Source organism: Ranitomeya variabilis, chromosome 4, assembly GCF_051348905.1.
Source record: "Ranitomeya variabilis isolate aRanVar5 chromosome 4, aRanVar5.hap1, whole genome shotgun sequence".
NCBI classification, from domain to species: Eukaryota; Metazoa; Chordata; class Amphibia; order Anura; family Dendrobatidae; genus Ranitomeya; species Ranitomeya variabilis.
Window position 1 is genome coordinate 551,468,666 of NC_135235.1, and position 18,159 is coordinate 551,486,824.

The window sequence follows — 18,159 nt, forward strand, 5'->3', positions numbered from 1 at the left end:
GCTGGTTCCGCTACTTTGGTTTCGCCATTTTTTTGCAACTCTGGTTTTCATCCTCGTTTTTCCTCGGGACATGTTGAACCCTCTGACTGTCCTGGGGTGGATTCTGTGGTGGATAGGTTGCAGCGGATCTGGAATCATGTGGTGGACAACTTAAAGTTGTCACAGGAGAAGGCTCAGCGTTTTGCCAACCGCCGCCGCGGTGTGGGTCCCCGACTTCGTGTTGGGGATTTGGTATGGCTGTCTTCTCGGTTTGTTCCTATGAAGGTCTCCGCTCCTAAATTTAAGCCTCGCTTCATCGGTCCTTATAAGATTTTGGAAATCCTTAATCCAGTGTCCTTTCGCTTGGATCTTCCGGTGTCGTTTGCCATTCACAACGTGTTCCATAGGTCTTTGTTGCGGCGCTACGTTGTGCCTGTGGTTCCTTCTGTTGAGCCTCCTGCTCCGGTGTTGGTTGAGGGCGAGTTGGAGTACGTGGTGGAGAAGATCTTGGATTCTCGTCTCTCCAGACGGAGACTTCAGTATCTGGTCAAGTGGAAGGGCTATGGTCAGGAGGATAATTCCTGGGTGGTCGCCTCTGATGTTCATGCGGCCGATTTGGTTCGTGCCTTTCACGCCGCTCATCCTGATCATCCTGGTGGTCTTGGTGAGGGTTCGGTGACCCCTCCTTAAGGGGGGGTACTGTTGTGAATTGGATTATTTGGCTCCCTCTTGTGGTCACTAGTGATATGACTCTGGGATTGTCTTTCCTCAGCTTGGCACCCACCTGTTCGTTAGTCCAGGGGTGTTGCTATATAAACTTCCTGGATTCTCAGTCTGGTGCCTGGCATCGTTGTAATCAGTGCCTTTCTGTTTGCTCCTGTCTGCTGGTCCTGGTTCTTGCAAAATTAAGCTAAGTCCTGCTTCCTTGTTTTTTTTGGTTATTTGCATTGCTCTTATTTTTTGTCCAGCTTGTACTAAATGTGATTCCTGATTTTTGCTGGAAGCTCTAGGGGGCTGGTATTCTCCCCCCGGGCCGTTAGACGGTTCGGGGGTTCTTGAATATCCAGCGTGGAAATTTTGATAGGGTTTTTGCAGACCGTATAAGTCATCTTACTATATTCCGCTATTAGTCAGTGGGCCTCTCTTTGCTAAATACCTAGTTCATTCTTACGTTTGTCTTTTCTTCTTACCTCACCGTTATTATTTGTTGGGGGCTTGTATCCAACTTTTGGGGTCTTTTCTCTGGAGGCAAGAATGGTCTATCTTTTCCCTTCTAGGGTTAGTTAGTTCTCCGGCTGGCGCGAGACGTCTAGAACCAACGTAGGCACGTTCCCCGGCTGCTGCTATTTGTGGTGCTAGGATTAGATATACGGTCAGCCCAGTTACCACTGCCCTATGAGCTGGTTTTTTGTGTTTGCAGACTTGGTATTTACTTCTGAGACCCTCTGCCATTGGGGTCATAACAGGCTGACTCCCGTGAACGCCAGCGTCCCTGGGCTGTATGTTGGCAAAACACCGCTCCGCATCCGAGGAGACTGGCATTGGTCTTGAGCACCAGCCATTGGACTGGGGAAAAGTTTCCCCTGTTGAAGGGATAAACTCATTGTCCACCATGTAAGCGCCTGTCTGACCTGAGTGGACAGATGGCACCGGAGATTGAGAGAAGTTACTGTCTCAAGACGGCATGCTGTAGAACACGAAGATGGAGTTGCGCAAACGGAACTGCCCCTATCGCTGCCACCATCCTTCCCAAGACTCTTATGCAAAAACGGATGGTATGAGGGACCAGCTGGTGAAGGACCCGCACTTCCTGCCGGAGTGTTAGGACCTTGTCCCGGGGGAGTATTGTGAGCCCTCAGGAGGTGTCGAAGATCATCCCCAGAAAGGTGATCCTCTGAGATGGCACAGGAGATGACTTTCTTAAATTCACCAGCCATCCCAGGCGAGCAAGAGTATCTAGCGAGATGCTGACATTTTCCTTGCAGGCCCGAAAAGATGGACCCTTGACTAGGAGGTCATCTAAATATGATGAGATGAATATACCCTGGGAATGCAGGATGGACACCATGGCCGCCATGACCTTTGTGAACACCCTGGGGATGGAGGCCAGCCAGAAAGGCAAGACTGTGAACTGGAATAGGAGATTGCTGATGGCAAAACGAAGAAACCTCTGATGCAGGGGGAATATGGGGATGTTCGTCTGATAGGGATAGGCGTCTTGGATATCTAGAGACGCCAATAATTCTCCCTTTCCATGGCAGCAATTACCGAGTAAAGAGATTCTATTCGGAAAAGACGAATGCTGAAAAACTTGTTCAGGAGCTTCTGGTCCAGAATGGGCCTTACCGCTCCGTCCTTTTTGGGGACTAAGAACAGGTTGGAATAGAAGCCTTGAAACTTCTCGTCCTCCGGAATGGGGATGATAACTCCGCTGAGCCGAAGAGACTCGACAGCCTTGAATAAGGCACATGCCCAGAATTCTGAAGTGGGAAAACGAGACCAAAAAAATCAATTCGGGGGCAGATGATAAATTCCATCTTGTGCCCTGAGGACACCAGCTCTCTTACCCATCTGTCGTGATGAAGGCGAGCCAGACTTGGCGAAACCAGAGTAGGTGGTCCCCACCTTGCTGGCGACGACCGGAGACTGCCTTCAGTCATTTGGATGAGAATCTGGAGGACCTAGATCCTCTAGATCTTGGCCGGTGGGACCGCATCCTGCCCAACGGGTTGGTTCTGTCTGAGATCTGATGATCCCTGTTCTGATTAGGCTAACCTGAACTGACGGAATCGGCTGCTGTTGTCCACCCCGGGTTTTGAAAGGACCAAAACCGTGCCTGAAAACGTTGGTGAAATGGCTGCTGAATCCTTTGCTGTGGGAAGAAGTTGCTCTTCCCCCTATGGCGTCAGAAATTGGTTGATCTAATCTTTCGCCGAACATCGGCCACTCTGAGAGGGCAAAGAAGTAAGGGACTTCTATGAGGTTGAGTCTGCCCGCCATGTCCTCAACCATAGAGCCCTCTTAATGGAAATTGTGTTTGCGGCAGCCAGTGCTTTGCAGTTTGCCGCATCCAAAGATGCTTTAAACAAAAAGTATCCTGCTAGAGCGATCTCATTTGAGATTTCGGCCCCCTTGGATGGCAGGTCCTCATCCAGCAGAGCTCTATTCAATGACTCTGATCAGGATATCATGGTCTTAGCTACCCAAGTCACCACAAAAGAGGGCGAAAGGGCTGAACCTGAAGCTTCAAACACTGAGCGAGCCAGGCACTAAATGAGTCGATCAGCTAGATCCTTAATAGAAGAACCATTAGGGAGGGACTACAAAGTTTTAGAAGCCAACCGTGACACGGGAGGATCCACCGAAAGGGATTCTGCCCACTTCTTACGGAGTTCAGGAGCGAAAGGATACCTTGTGTTTAGGGACCTCTGACCAGAGAACCGCTTGACTGGTCGCTCCCTGTGACGTTGCACTACAACCTCAAACTCTGGGTGAGTGAAAAATACTCTATGAGACTGTTTTGTCCGTCTTAAATGACACCTTATGACCCGAGGCTAAGGTGGATTCATCGTCTATACTCAGGGTTTGGTTGATGGCCTCCATGAGGCTGTTGATTGTCTCCTGGTAATTTGGTGCCTCTAAATTGAGGGACTCTTTGGAATTGTAATCTGAGTTTTGCTCACTAACCTCTTCTGGCGAGAGAGACTGAGAGACAGAACTCATGGATGCCAAAGCACAAGACGGACACGAAGATGCTGTGTGGATTCGTTTTCCCAGCGTCTGATTAGAGAAAGAGCGGCCCCTGGAGGCCGGAGGTTCCTGTGAGATGGAAGATTCCTCCAAGACAGGCAAACCACTGTCCCTGCCCCTATCTGGGGCCTGAAGGGACTCGATTGCTCTAGATAGCGACACCATAGATTGCAACCGAGACAGGGCCCATTACGGGGGACCCGACACACTGTGCTCAGTCGCAGGGGAGGGCTTTTGATCACGCTCAGAATCGCAGGCCTCATAGAATCGATTGCTCTGGGCATGGGTAAAAACAGACCGATAGGTAAAACATGAGGTATATAATACTGTGTGAGTCTTGGTCCTTCTAGACCTGGTGGGTCTGTTGAGAGAGAAAGCGAGAGAGAGGAGCTGCCAGACTGGGGGGAGTAACACCCCAGTCCTGTGACCCTGGATCCTGCGGAACAAAGTAAAAGGAACAGATCCTCTTCAAAAATGCACGCTCTGCTCGAAGGGGCAGAACCGGAAGCAGACGCACTCCGGAGGCAGGACTTTCACCCACGGCCTAGTACCAGCAAATGCCAGGGACTAAATTTTTGGTGCCTGCCTGAGGATACGGGGGCGGGGCCACCAGAAGCAGATGCGCTCCATAGGCGGTACTTTCACCCGCAGCCTAGTACCAGCAAAAGCCGGGGGCTAAATTTTCTGCGCCCTCCCGAGAATATGGGAGTAGAGCCGATGTGAGGCCGCCAGAAGACCCACCGAAAACCGAATTTCCTCCGCCGACCTGGACCTGCCATGCGATACAGGGGAAGAGGTGTGCGCATGGAAGCGCCAGGAAGAGTGCTGTAGCAGGAGCCCTCCCAGCCCCCTACTCCTGCAATGGATTTCAGGTTAGAGAGGGGGCTGTGTAAAGGACGGTGCAGGCACCCTAGCTCCATCTTCCCTTCAGAGGATGAGGAGAGGAACCATCCGCCTCCTTCCATCACCGCAGTCTTAGCATTGGTGATGCAGTGGGGGCTGCACGGACTGCACATATGCACCTGTACAGCCTAGGGTTTCAATACCTTAGGGTGGTCAGGGCTGAGTCCGGCATCTTGTCCCACGTTGTTGGCGAGGATACGTGGAGGCGACACTCCATGTGCATGCCCGTTGTTGGTTTGGGGAGATCGGACCCCTTCAAAAGGGTCCGCCACCCCTGTCTCATCTTCATGGTAAAAAAAGATAAAAAAGGTCTGGGAAAAACCAGACATGTGCCTCCTAAAGACACTAAGCATGAACTGGGTTAGCCTGAGGCCAGTGTCAGGGTGTATACGGCGGAGGAGGAGCTAACTTTTTTATGTTTACTTAGTGTCAGCTGGCGGCAGTAGCATACACCCACAGTCCTGTGTCCCCCAATGAGACGAAGGAGAAATATAGATATAAGCTACATTTATGGGATGAAATAACTAAAAATTGGCATGTGCATATGTGTTCATGTTCACCCCTTTTGCAATGAAGCCTCTAAACATTTCTGGTGCAAGCAATTATCTTCATAAGTTACATGCTTACTGAAAGAAAGTCCACCTGTGTGCAATCTAAGTGTCACGTGGTGGGCGAGTATATACACCTTTTCTGGAAGGCCACAGAGGCTACAACACCATTAAGAAAGATGCACCACTAACCAAACAACACCATGAAGACCAGAGAGATCTCCAAACGAGTCAGGGACAACGTTTTTTACAAGTTAGGGTTGGGTTATAAAAAAAAAAATATCCCAACCTCTGATGATCCCCTGGAGCACCATCAAATCCATTATCATCAAATGGAAAAAAACATGGTACCACAACAAACCTGCCAAGAGAGGGCCACTCATCAAAACTCTCAGCCCGGGCAAGCTGGACATTAATCAAAGAGGCAGCATAGAGACCAAAAGTAACCATGAAGAAGCTGCAGTGTTCCCTAGCAGTGTTCCCTAGCAGACTGGAGTATTTGTCCATACAAAGACAATAAGTCTTATACTCTATAGAGGTGGCCTTTATGGAAGAGTGGGCAGGAAAAAGCCTTTACTTACAATTTTTGTATTTAAGACTCATTTTGAGTTTGCCCAAAAGACATGTGGGAGACTTCTCAAATATACAGAGGAAGGTGCGGTGGTCAGATATCTTTTTTGGCCACCAAACCAACACAGCTCATCAAACCAAAAACATCATCCCCACAGTAAAGCATGGTGGTGGCAGCATCATGCTGTGGGATGTTTTTCATCAGTAGGGACAGGAAAAAATGGTCTGAGTAGAGGGGAAGATGGATGGTGCAAAATACAGGGATATCCTTGAGTAAAACCTACTTAAGTTTGTCAGCAATTTCAGACTGGGGCTGAGGTTCACCTTCCAACAAAACAGCGGCCCAAAGAATACTAATAAATCAACAATTGAGTAGTTTAAAGTGAAACGTGTCAATGTTTTGGAGTGGCCTAGTCAAAGCCCAGACTTTAATTCAATTGAGAATCTGTGGTCAAACTTGAAGATTGCTGTTCACAAGAGGAAATCATTTAACTTGAAGGAGCTGGAGCAGCTTTGCCTTGACTAATGGGCAAAAATCCCAGAGGCCAGATGTGGAAAGCTCATAGAGACTTATCCAAAGCAAGTTGCAGCTGTAATTGCCACAAAAGGAGGCTCCACAAGGCACTAACTTTAGGGGGTTGAATAGTTAAGCACACTGAAGTTTTCAGTATTGTTGTCCTATTTGTTGTTTGCTTTACAATAAAAAGAAAACCAAAGGTTCACAGCTGTAGACATGTTCTTTACATGACCTGATGCAAACCCTCAAAAAAATAACTGTGAAACTCCAATTTGTGAAGTAGCAAAACGTGAAAAATGCCAATGGAGTGAGTACTTTTGCAAGCCATTGTATGTGTACAGTATGTGGACAGAAAAATAAAGAGTTGTGGCTCTTAGAAGAAGGAGAGGAAAAAACAAAATGGCAAAAACTAAAAATATCTGGGCTCTTAAACATTAAGTGAAGAGCTTTTCCCGATGCATATGTTAAATGGAGTTAAAAAAAAACTTGATGTGAACAGATCTTTGCTCTGTGTTTGTATACAATAGGCAAGATTCATCACTTCCATTTTTTTACAGTCATATTTCTTTCTTTGTCTTGTGGTATTTATTGACATTTTTTGTACCAAATTCTTAAAAATGATGCACATGGTTCATGTATTTTATGCAAAATCAAAAATACTCTTTGGACTTAATTCATTATTGCATTTGCACTGTTTTATGTTTAGTCTTTGGTGTTTTAGCTTGTTTTTGATATGTGCAAAATTCTTATTTGAATTTGTGTTGCTTCAATTCTATTTTATGCGTGTGCTTGGATTTCTTTATGCTTGCCATAATTTGTGTGGTTTTTGATTTCAATAATGTACTCCAGTTCCCCAGCTGGAGTAATTTTATGTACGTCTAAAACATTTTGCTAATTTTGCTACATGTTAGCATAACTAGTGCATTTTTGCTATAAAGAAGAGAAAAAAGTAAGTTAAATGACAAAATAAACCATTTTTTATTTTTGCACAAATATCATGAACCACTTGCGCCAACCTCAAGATTTTATTGAAAAAAAAAATCAACAAATACCACAAGACAAGAAAGAAAAGTTAGTTATAAAAATCCTGAAAATTATGAAGCTGGCCATTTATTTTTGTCTTTTATGATTTTTAAGAGCAAAAAGTCACATGTTCAATTAAAATGTAAAATTTGCACAACAATTTCAGGTGTACATAAATTCTCTGTAGAAGAGAAGTGCAATACATTTCAGGCAAAAATTTTGTGACTATTTAAAAAGTTGATTTTGATAAATCGGCCTCAAACATTTGGATAACAAAAAATCTGCAAATATTAGTGAATATATACATGGCCGGCTCCAGGTTTTCGTGGGCCCCGGGCGAAAGAGTCTCAGTGAGCCCCTTTAACACATACCACAATTCATAATGCACAGTTACAGCAGAGAAATATAGGTATAGTACAATGCCAAAGATTTCACTTCCTACATTACATGAGTGATATCTATTGTAAATTCTTCAATAGGTCATAAATCAGACAGTATAGTCCTCCATACAGTATTATGGGCATCACATAATGCTCCATGCAGAATAATGTGCCCCATATATTGCTCCTTACAGTATTATGGGCGCCACATAGTTCTCCATACAGAATAAATTGCCCCATATAATGCTCCATACAGTATTATGGGCACCACATAATGCTCCATACATAATAATGAGCCCCACATATTGCTCCATACAGAATAATGAGCAACCTGTATTGCTCCATACAGAATAATGGACCCCATGCAATGCTCAATATAGTATAATGAGCCACATATAATGCTCCATACAGTACAATGAGTCACATAAATTGCTCCGTACAGCATTATGGGCACCATATATTGCTCCATTCAGAATAATAGGCCCCATATAATGCTCAATACAGAATAATGAGCCCCATATATTTATTCACACAGAATAATAGACCTCATATAGTGCTCCATACAGTATAATGAGCCACATATATTGCTCCATACAGAATAATGAGCCCCATATATTGCTCCATACAGTATATAATAGGCTCCATATATTGCTCCATACAGTATAATGAGCCCCATGTATTACTCCGTGCTGTATAATGGGCCCCATATATTGCTCCATTCATAATGGGTCCCACATAATGTTCCATACAGTATATGATGGGCTCCAGTATATGATGGGCCTGATATATTGCTCCATATATAGCGGGCCCCATATAATGCTCCATACAGTATAGGATAGGCCCCATAGAGTATAATGAGCCCCATATATTGCTTCATACAGTATAATGAGCCCCAAATAATGGTCCATATAGTATAATAAGCCTCACATAATGCTCCATACAGTATATGATGGACCCCATAAAATGCTCCATATAGAATAGTTCCCATATAATGCTCCATATAATGGGCCCCATATATAATGCTCCAGAGTATGATGGGCTCATATATGATGCTCCAGTGTATAATGGGCTCCATATATGATGCTCCAGTGTATAATGAGCCCCATACATGATGGGCCCCATATATGATGCTCTCATCGCTGGCTGCTTCTCTGCTCCGGACTCCTCAGCGTCGTCGTCTTCCTGCTCTCTGAACTGTGACTGCTCAGGCAGAGGGTGCACAGACGTGACATTATCGCGCCCTCTAACCTGAACATCACAGTCATCAAACGCCGCAGCAGTGGATCTGGGAGAGGTAAGTATCACAAGTGCTGGGACCCTGATCAAGCAGAGAGGCCCACTCACGGGTGTCTGCACTAGCACAGACACCGGGCCTTCATAGTGCGCAGATGTCCCCGACGGCGAGTGAGCCCCCCGCCTGCTCAGGGCCCTGGCACTTGCCCCGGTATGCGAACACATGTAAAATAGACTAAAAAAAGGTGCAAACTAACAGAAGAATTTCAGGCAAATCAAAAAAAGGCTAAAATTAGATAAAAAGGTGCAAATTTAATAATAAATCGGGCCCTAAGGGTTTATTTAGCTAAATTACTTGGTAAGGCTAGTGCCTTGTCTAACTAAGTAGATTTCTTAAGGCTTTTGAGAGATATAGGCCTCAATTCTTCAAGAAAGGCAACTTTTCTTGTTGTACTGGATGAGGGGGCAGGTGGAGTCAGACGCTCCTGAATCACGAAGAAGTGCATGCATGCAGAAATCTTACACCAGTCCCTGACTGATTTAGGATTTCCGGTATAAGTAATGCCATATCTTATCATGAATTGAAGGATCTGTGGCGTCTCACTCCCTTTGCACCCCGTCATAACCTAGTTCCACTCAGTGCTACCCACTTTAGTGTAGCTGGGAAAAACTGTCATGAAATTCCAACATATTCGCAACATATTTGCACTACTCCATGTTGCTCCAACATTTTATGACTCTTCAAATCTATTCTGGAAAAATTGCTTTGATGAATTGGTAGAGTTATATATACTGAGTTAGTGTAAGGCACAGTCTTACCTGGGTCACCTTTTCTGTAACATTTTGCGTCCTCTCAAAGGCATTGCTGGGGGCAACAATTTCAATCTCGGTGGTGGAAGCAGACCGGTGCTTTTCGAGGTTGAATTCCACAAAGTTGAGGGTAAACTGTGGTATCTGCCCGATGGTTCTGTACCTCATGAGGTCTGCATCTGTGGAGGAATTCAAGAAGCTTAGCTTAATTTTTTACCTCACTTTTGAAAAATAGAGAATTTAAATTAGTAAGAATGTTGTTAAAGGAACAGCTGTATTTCTCGAGTCTCATGCATCGAGATCGACCATTTAAAGGGGCTTTCCACTACATTGATATTGATGAGCTATCCATATCAGATGAGTGTCATAATTTCATAATTTTTGAGTGCTGTTTTGGCTAATAGGAGAGTGGACCTATTCCAATACTATGTCGCCCGTAGACAACAGGGCATAGTCTGATGAGAGATCACTTTATAGGGGTTGTCCACTACTTTAAAAAAAACCTGCCCCCAGATGATTCAGTGTATCTCTATATTGTTTTTATCCATCCAATCCACCCCACTTCTGAATCTAGTGCCTGCAACAGGGGTGAATTAGACACAAAGTCACCAGAAGGAAACAGGGTAAAGAAACATTGAATCACGTGAATGGCAGAGAGGTCGGCTTAGGCATATTTGTAACTCTTTTATTACAGTATATGCTTCTGGACAAGTGATAAAGTAGTAGACAAGCTGCTTTAAGGCACAACAAGTTAGTGTAGGAAAATGTTTCACCCAAACAGGGTGCCATAACTCTGAACATACAATGCTCACCCGAATTGAAGGCAGCTCGTGTCAACCTCTGATGAAGAGTCTTGTTAGCTTTTCTTGCCAGCAGCAGCGCCAGGTCCTCGAAGTTTAAGATGAACATGATGACTTCTCCTTCCTCGTTCTTTACGGGAACAACATCAACTAAGCACCGCAGGCCGGAACCTATAAAGCATAGATGAGAGTCAAGAGTCCATACCAGTTGGCACCAACCAAGTATTCCTGCTTTTGCTGGCACTATCTGATGCCACTTTCTGCCTGGGATTTTCTGCTTGGGCTCAGAGAGGATCCAAATGAAAGCCCCCATCAAATTGTCCATACAGTCTTATTAGACACAAGGATATTTTCTTTTTAACTAAATAAACCAGCTGTCCCATACAACATATTCACAGTCATGTATGGAAAATCTCCCATGTTCAGTAATATCATACAGTCCCAATTTTCCTGAGACAATCCCACAACCCTAAATGGAAAAGGTGTGTGGCTTATGCAAACCCACCCATAGTGTCAATTTCTGGGCAGTCTTGGGGGCAGTGCTGAAGTGTCACAATTTTGACTTTAAAATGTTAGTAACTATGTTATATGCTCCCTCCTGTGCTGCTGTGACCATTCAGACTGTAATAATGGCTATTTGCTCAGTATCTGGCTCTAGGTATTCTCATGATGGACTATAACATAATCAATCAATGAAAGAGTAAAGTGACTTCTGGAAAGGAAATAAGAGGTAAATCCACAACAACCAAGCAACACACACATTTTATATTTCCAGTGCTCATACAGTGGACAGCTAAGTGTGACTGGTTGCTTGGTGCTTGTCTTGCAGTGAAGGGTCCGGCTTTTTCCTTGTACGCTTTTCCATCTGCTATATTTCCACAAAATGTTGAATGTTCCACAGAAAAATGATGTAACAAGTAGTTATCCGGCCAGGCATATACAATGCACTTAATGGAAATGATATACGATGGAGTACTTCTCTACTCAAATCATTAATTAAACCAGCTCTAACATGTACTTTACGCTCGTCTATGTTTCGGCGCATTTGATTTAATTAACGGTTTGGTAAGTGGCAGGAATTGCCAGGAGGCGCTGCCCATGGTCCATAATTGCTGGCCTGGAAAGTATCAATTATATCACACAGCAAGTGTGTATGGCTTCGAGAGTTGAGTCCTGATCATAGGGAAATTCTTCCATTAGCACTTGGTGCATACGTACCATTTTTGCTTGATATCTGATTAAATGTTTTTACTTACATCTTTACAAAAAGTTACAAATAAAACCGACAGTAAAACAGCGCAAGAACCCAGCCAAAAGGGATTGTATAAGAAAGCAAGAAATCATCTGCATTCCCCCCCCCCCAAAAAAAAACAGCTTATTTTTCTTGTCTAATACTGCAGACTCTTTAGCTGAATAAAGGGTTCACACAATGGAATCGGATGAGTGCAATCCAATAAAAAAATCGGATAGCACTTGGCCCAATGTTATACTATGCGGCAGCTCACATCTGGGATTATTTTCTCATGCCAATTTGGCAGCATGCTGCGATTACATCCAAAAATCAAATCTCACTCACCCAAACAAGAAGCATCAGACTACACTCGAAAGTCATCCGAGTGCAGTGCGATTTGCAATGGAGGAGATGGAGAAATTACTTTCTCTGTCTCCTCTGCATCTGTACTGCTTTTCTCTCATGCGAGAGGATTGGAGCACAGAGCACTGACACTTGGATCACACTCTCAGCAGAGCACGAGCAGAGGGTCATTAGCATATCACATCCAATGCTCTCGCAATGGATGTGATACGCTAGTGTGTCTCCGGCCTAAAGCTGGGGCCACATGGCTTTAGACTCTTTCATCCGAGAAAATCAGGCCTGTTATGCTAATGACACTCTCGGATGAAAGTATCGGAGTGCATTGTGAAAACAGGTGGACCACAAAATTTCTTCATCTTCTCCATTGCGTTAGTCGACGGAAATCGGACTGCACTTGGATGACATCCGAGTGCAGTTTGATGTTTTCCATGCACTCATATAGACTTGAAAGGTCTTTTGATAACAGAATTAAATCGCAGCGTGCCGAGACTTTTTTCACTGACAGATTCTGTCAATGAAAAAACCTATTATCAGCACTGCCACATTGAGTAACACTGGTCCGAGTGCTATCCGATAAGAAAAAAACAGATAAAGCTTTTCCGATTTATACAGTCGTATGACCCTGGCCAGGGCTCTATCAGACAGACCATCTGTATGTGTGCTGTCCATGTTAAAGTTGGATAAAACCCCACAGTAGTCGCTTCCCTATTTTGTATCAGGCTCACTCATTTAAGTCTATGGGAGTGCAAAGCAAATTGGATCCAATATGGATCACCCGTATAGCATTCTATTTTTACAGTTACATTTTAGAATGTTGATGTATAAAAATGGATGGCACACGGATGTAAAATACAGACACACTGAGGACACATGGATTGCATATGGATGAAATAGAGATGACAATAGGGATGAAAATTGTTTGTTTCTTCTGCATGAAAAATGGCTGATTTTTCCTACGCTCGTCTGAGCCCAGATTTAGGCTGGTTTCACATCTCCAGTTTTTTTTTTTTGTATGATAAAAATGCATCGATGATCTGTTCTTTTTGTCCATGTGTCTCTTTTTACCTTGTGTGACAAATAAAAACTGAAGGTTTACAAATCTTCTTCCACTACAGGTCCTTCTCAAAAAATTAGCATATAGTGTTAAATTTCATTATTTACCATAATGTAATGATTACAATTAAACTTTCATATATTATAGATTCATTATCCACCAACTGAAATTTGTCAGGTCTTTTATTGTTTTAATACTGATGATTTTGGCCTACAACTCCTGATAACCCAAAAAACCTGTCTCAATAAATTAGCATATCAAGAAAAGGTTCTCTAAACGACCTATTACCCTAATCTTCTGAATCAACTAATTAACTCTAAACACATGCAAAAGATACCTGAGGCTTTTAAAAACTCCCTGCCTGGTTCATTACTCAAAACCCCCATCATGGGTAAGACTAGCGACCTGACAGATGTCAAGAAAGCCATCATTGACACCCTCAAGCAAGAGGGTAAGACCCAGAAAGAAATTTCTCAACAAATAGGCTGTTCCCAGAGTGCTGTATCAAGGCACCTCAATGGTAAGTCTGTTGGAAGGAAACAATGTGGCAGAAAACGCTGTACAACGAGAAGAGGTGACCGGACCCTGAGGAAGATTGTGGAGAAGGACCGATTCCAGACCTTGGGGAACCTGAGGAAGCAGTGGACTGAGTCTGGTGTGGAAACATCCAGAGCCACCGTGCACAGGCGTGTGCAGGAAATGGGCTACAGGTGCCGCATTCCCCAGGTAAAGCCACTTTTGAACCATAAACAGCGGCAGAAGCGCCTGACCTGGGCTACAGAGAAGCAGCACTGGACTGTTGCTAAGTGGTCCCAAGTACTTTTTTCTGATGAAAGCAAATTTTGCATGTCATTCGGAAATCAAGGTGCCAGAGTCTGGAGGAAGACTGGGGAGAAGGAAATGCCAAAATGCCTGAAGTCCAGTGTCAAGTACCCAGTCAGTGATGGTGTGGGGTGCCATGTCAGCTGCTGGTGTTGGTCCACTGTGTTTCATCAAGGGCAGGGTCAATGCAGCTAGCTATCAGGAGATTTTGGAGCACTTCATGCTTCCTGGCACCTGCTCACAGTGCCAAAACCACTGGTAAATGGTTTATTGACCATGGTATTACTGTGCTCAATTGGCCTGCCAACTCTCCTGACCTGAACCCCATAGAGAATCTGTGGGATATTGTGAAGAGAAAGTTGAGAGACGCAAGACCCAACACTCTGGATGAGCTTAAGGCCGCTATTGAAGCATCCTGGGCCTCCATAACATCTCAGCAGTGTCACAGGCTGATTGCCTCCATGCCACGCCGCATTGAAGCAGTCATTTCTGCCAAAGGATTCCCGACCAAGTATTGAGTGCATAAATGAACATTATTATTTGATGGTTTTTTTGTTTGTTATTAAAAAACACTTTTATTTGATTGGACGGTTGAAATATGCTAATTTATTGAGACAGGTTTTTTGGGTTATCAGGAGCTGTAGGCCAAAATCATCAGTATTAAAACAATAAAAGACCTGACAAATTTCAGTTGGTGGATAATGAATCTATAATATATGAAAGTTTAATTGTAATCATTACATTATGGTAAATAATGAAATTTAACACTATATGCTAATTTTTTGAGAAGGACCTGTAGACCAGGTTTAAACAAGCCTATGAAAAATCATCTGTTTCTCATCCAGAAAAACTGACGATTCTTCAGCCATATAGTGTTCGGTGTGTCATTCATAAGTCTGATTTTGACATTCATATCACATCTATATGGCTTCTGATTTATGCATGAAAAAATAAAAAAGCATTTCACGGCCAAATGCATTTTCCTATGTTATTACCGTAAGAGCCATGTGTCCATTAAAAATAGATGCCATACGGATCGTGTCCACATGGCATCTGTTTTGTTCATGCACCTAGTAAGATTAATGGTCAAGCCTTATCTGAAAAACAGATCAGAGTAGTGCATCTAAACTACCCTGTTGACTTGCATTGGTCTATATGTTGTTTATATGTAGTCCATTTTGCACATGCACAGCAAACATCGAAAATGCACTCATCTAAACAAGCTCTAAGGCCATGGGCACACTGATTTTTTTGCTGAGGATGTGGAGCAGAACTGAGGGAAAGTGCCAAGTTTTTGTGGATTTTTTTGATTTTGAGGAGGATTTGGACAGTTTTTGCTCACTTTCTGCTCCAAAAAAGTCACAAAACCATTTGGAAATTCTGAAGAGGATTTAGCTCAGTTTCCACTTCATTCTGCTCAAAAAACTCTTTGAAAAACTCAGTGTGCAAATAGCCATAGGGTATGTGTACCTTGAGTTTTTTAGTAGTTTTCAGAGTCGAAACTGAGCTCTTAGTGAAAAACAGACAGCAGTATGTGAGAATGTTGTTTTTTTGCGTGGAACTATTCACTTGAAAGTGTACTTTTAATAAAATCAAAATTGCAAAAAAACACGTGATCAGCTACATGAAAAACAAGGAGATAATTGGATGTGTGAAAGAGGCCTAAAGGCCCCGTCTCACATAGCGATTTACCAACGATCACGACCAGCGATACGACCTGGCCGTGATCGTTGGTAAGTTGTTGTGTGGTCGCTGGGGAGCTGTCACACAGACCGCTCTCCAGCGACCAACGATCAGGGGAACGACTTTGGCATCGTTGAAACTGTCTTCAACGATGCCGAAGTCCCCCTGCAGCACCCGGGTAACCAGGGTAAACATCGGGTTACTAAGCGCAGGGCCGCGCTTAGTAACCCGATGTTTACCCTGGTTACCAGCGTAAATGTAAAAAAAAACAAACACTACATACTCACCATCTGATGTCCGTCAGGTCCCTTGCCGTCTGCTTCCTGCTCTGACTGAGCCGCCGTACAGCGAGAGCAGAGCGCAGCGGTGACGTCACTGCTGTGCTTCGCTCTCGCTGTACGGCCGGATCTCAGTCAGAGCAGGAAGCAGACGGCAAGGGACCTGACGGACATCAGATGGTCAGTATGTACTGTTTGTTTTTTTTTTACATTTACGCTGGTAACCACGGTAAACATCGGGTTACTAAGCGCGGCCCTGCGCTTAGTAACCCGATGTTTACCCTGGTTACCAATGAAGACATCGCTGGATCGGTGTCACACACACCGATTCAGCGATGTCAGCGGGACCTCAGCGACCAAAAAAAGGTCCAGGCCATTCCGACACGACCAGCGATCTCACAGCAGGGGCCTGATCGCTGGTACGTGTCACACATAGCGAGATCGCTACTGAGGTCGCTGTTGCGTCACAAAACTTGTGACTCAGCAGCGATATCGCTAGCGATCTCGCTATGTGAGACGGGGGCTTAAGTAGCTGCTTTACTTATAAAAAAACAAGAACCCTCCTTTAAATTGCGTAATATCCACACTTAACTAATACCATCTTACCGATTATTACAATGAGTCATCAGTTAAGAGGTGGTTGACAGGGCTCCATCCAGCGGTCACAGAATGTTTGCTGGTCCAGGGTCCCACAAATCGATTCTCCCATTACTACTAGCCACTATGCTTTTTATCCAATAATAGTGTGCCCAGGCATGAATCTCTACAATTTCTAATTTTTTTTTTAACCAAGCTTTTTTAATTGGATTTTTAGATACATTTTTTTGTCAGATTTTTTATAGTAACATAGTTAGCGAGGCCGAAAAAACACATTTGTCCATCCAGTTCATCCTATATTCTGTCAGAATAAATCCCCAGATCTAGTCGTTCTAAAGAACCTAATAACTGTGAGATACAAACTTGTTACACTCCAGGAAGACATCTAGGCCTCTCTTGAACCCCTAGACTGAGTTCACCATCACCACCTCCTCAGGCAAGGATTCCAGATTCTCACTGCCCTAACAATTTTAAATTGCTTTGTTGTGGGCGATACGGAGTGACAGTATCTCAGTTCAGTTTAATATTTTGGGACTTATGACGCCATTCAAGCAGAGAGCTTGGGGGTTAATTTCTGTACATAGTTATCTCATTAACTTTCTTCTGTGAATCTTGAGCAGGGTTACACACTATATAACCCACGAGATTCCTGCCTCTGGTTGCCAGTTATTAGTTCTACTCACCCTGGCTCACTCCCATTATTCTGCTCCTGCTTAGTTATCTTAGCTCCTGCTTCGGTCTTTGGGTCATGTTTTTGACTATTCTACTGCTTGACGATTTGGTTCCTGATCCTGATCTCTTGCTATTAATCTGGCTTTCTATGCATACTGTTTCAGCCCGCTTACCAGAAGCCAGTCCTTGGATTCAACTCAAGGGCACCTGCGTAAATCCAGATCCTTGTACAGGGGTTCCCCTGGGATCTGCTAGACGGAGTGTGTAGTGAAAACCCTATCTGTGAAGCCTTTTTATGTTCTTCCAGCCTTCCACTGACAGTGGTCTCTAACAGTGACTATACATGTGTAATGTATAGCTTAGTCTACCTGGTGCCGTCCATTTACCTCCCGCTGCTTCTTCTGCCCAGATCGGCATTTTCTTACCCCTGTTTCCATGATGGTCACCACAGTGTCATGGGGAGTACAGTACTAAGTCTAAACCACACTTCCCCTGTCTTTCCTTTGCTGTGGGATATGAAAGGCAGAGATGGTGTGGTTTCAACTTACTACTACTTTCTCCACGCCACTGTGGTGGCCATCATGGAAATAGGAGTAACAGAATCCCGATTTGAGTAGAGAAGACAATTTAATACAGCCAATCTTAGCTTGCGAGGCCTCAGAGGTAATTCACATAGTATTCCTCTTGCAAATATTTTAAAGATTATTGAGCAGATACTTATAAGCCTGTTGTGAATTTGGATTCTGGGCTCCCCCGGTGGCTACTGGTGGAATTGAACTGGTGTTTTCATCTTCTCTGTTCACCTGTTCCCATCAAGATGTGGGAGTCGCTATATAACCTTGCTGCTCTGTTAGTTGCTTGCCGGTCAACAATGTTATCAGAAGCCTCTCTGTGCTTGTTCCTGCTCCTAGACAACTACTAGATAAGTTGGACTCTTGTCCATGTT

General features: G+C 44.0%; 1 protein-coding gene across 1 annotated transcript in view; it reads right to left on the reverse strand.

Annotated features, from left to right (window-relative positions):
• KCNH6 (potassium voltage-gated channel subfamily H member 6) overlaps positions 1-18,159 on the reverse strand; it is a 297,423-nt gene that overhangs the window by 97,807 nt on the left and 181,457 nt on the right. The window contains exons 2-3 of the mRNA XM_077252667.1: positions 10,526-10,684; positions 9,723-9,892 (exon numbers count right to left, since the gene is read on the reverse strand). Coding sequence (XP_077108782.1) covers positions 9,723-9,892; positions 10,526-10,684 — 329 coding nt within the window. The remainder of the gene's footprint in view (positions 1-9,722; positions 9,893-10,525; positions 10,685-18,159) is intronic.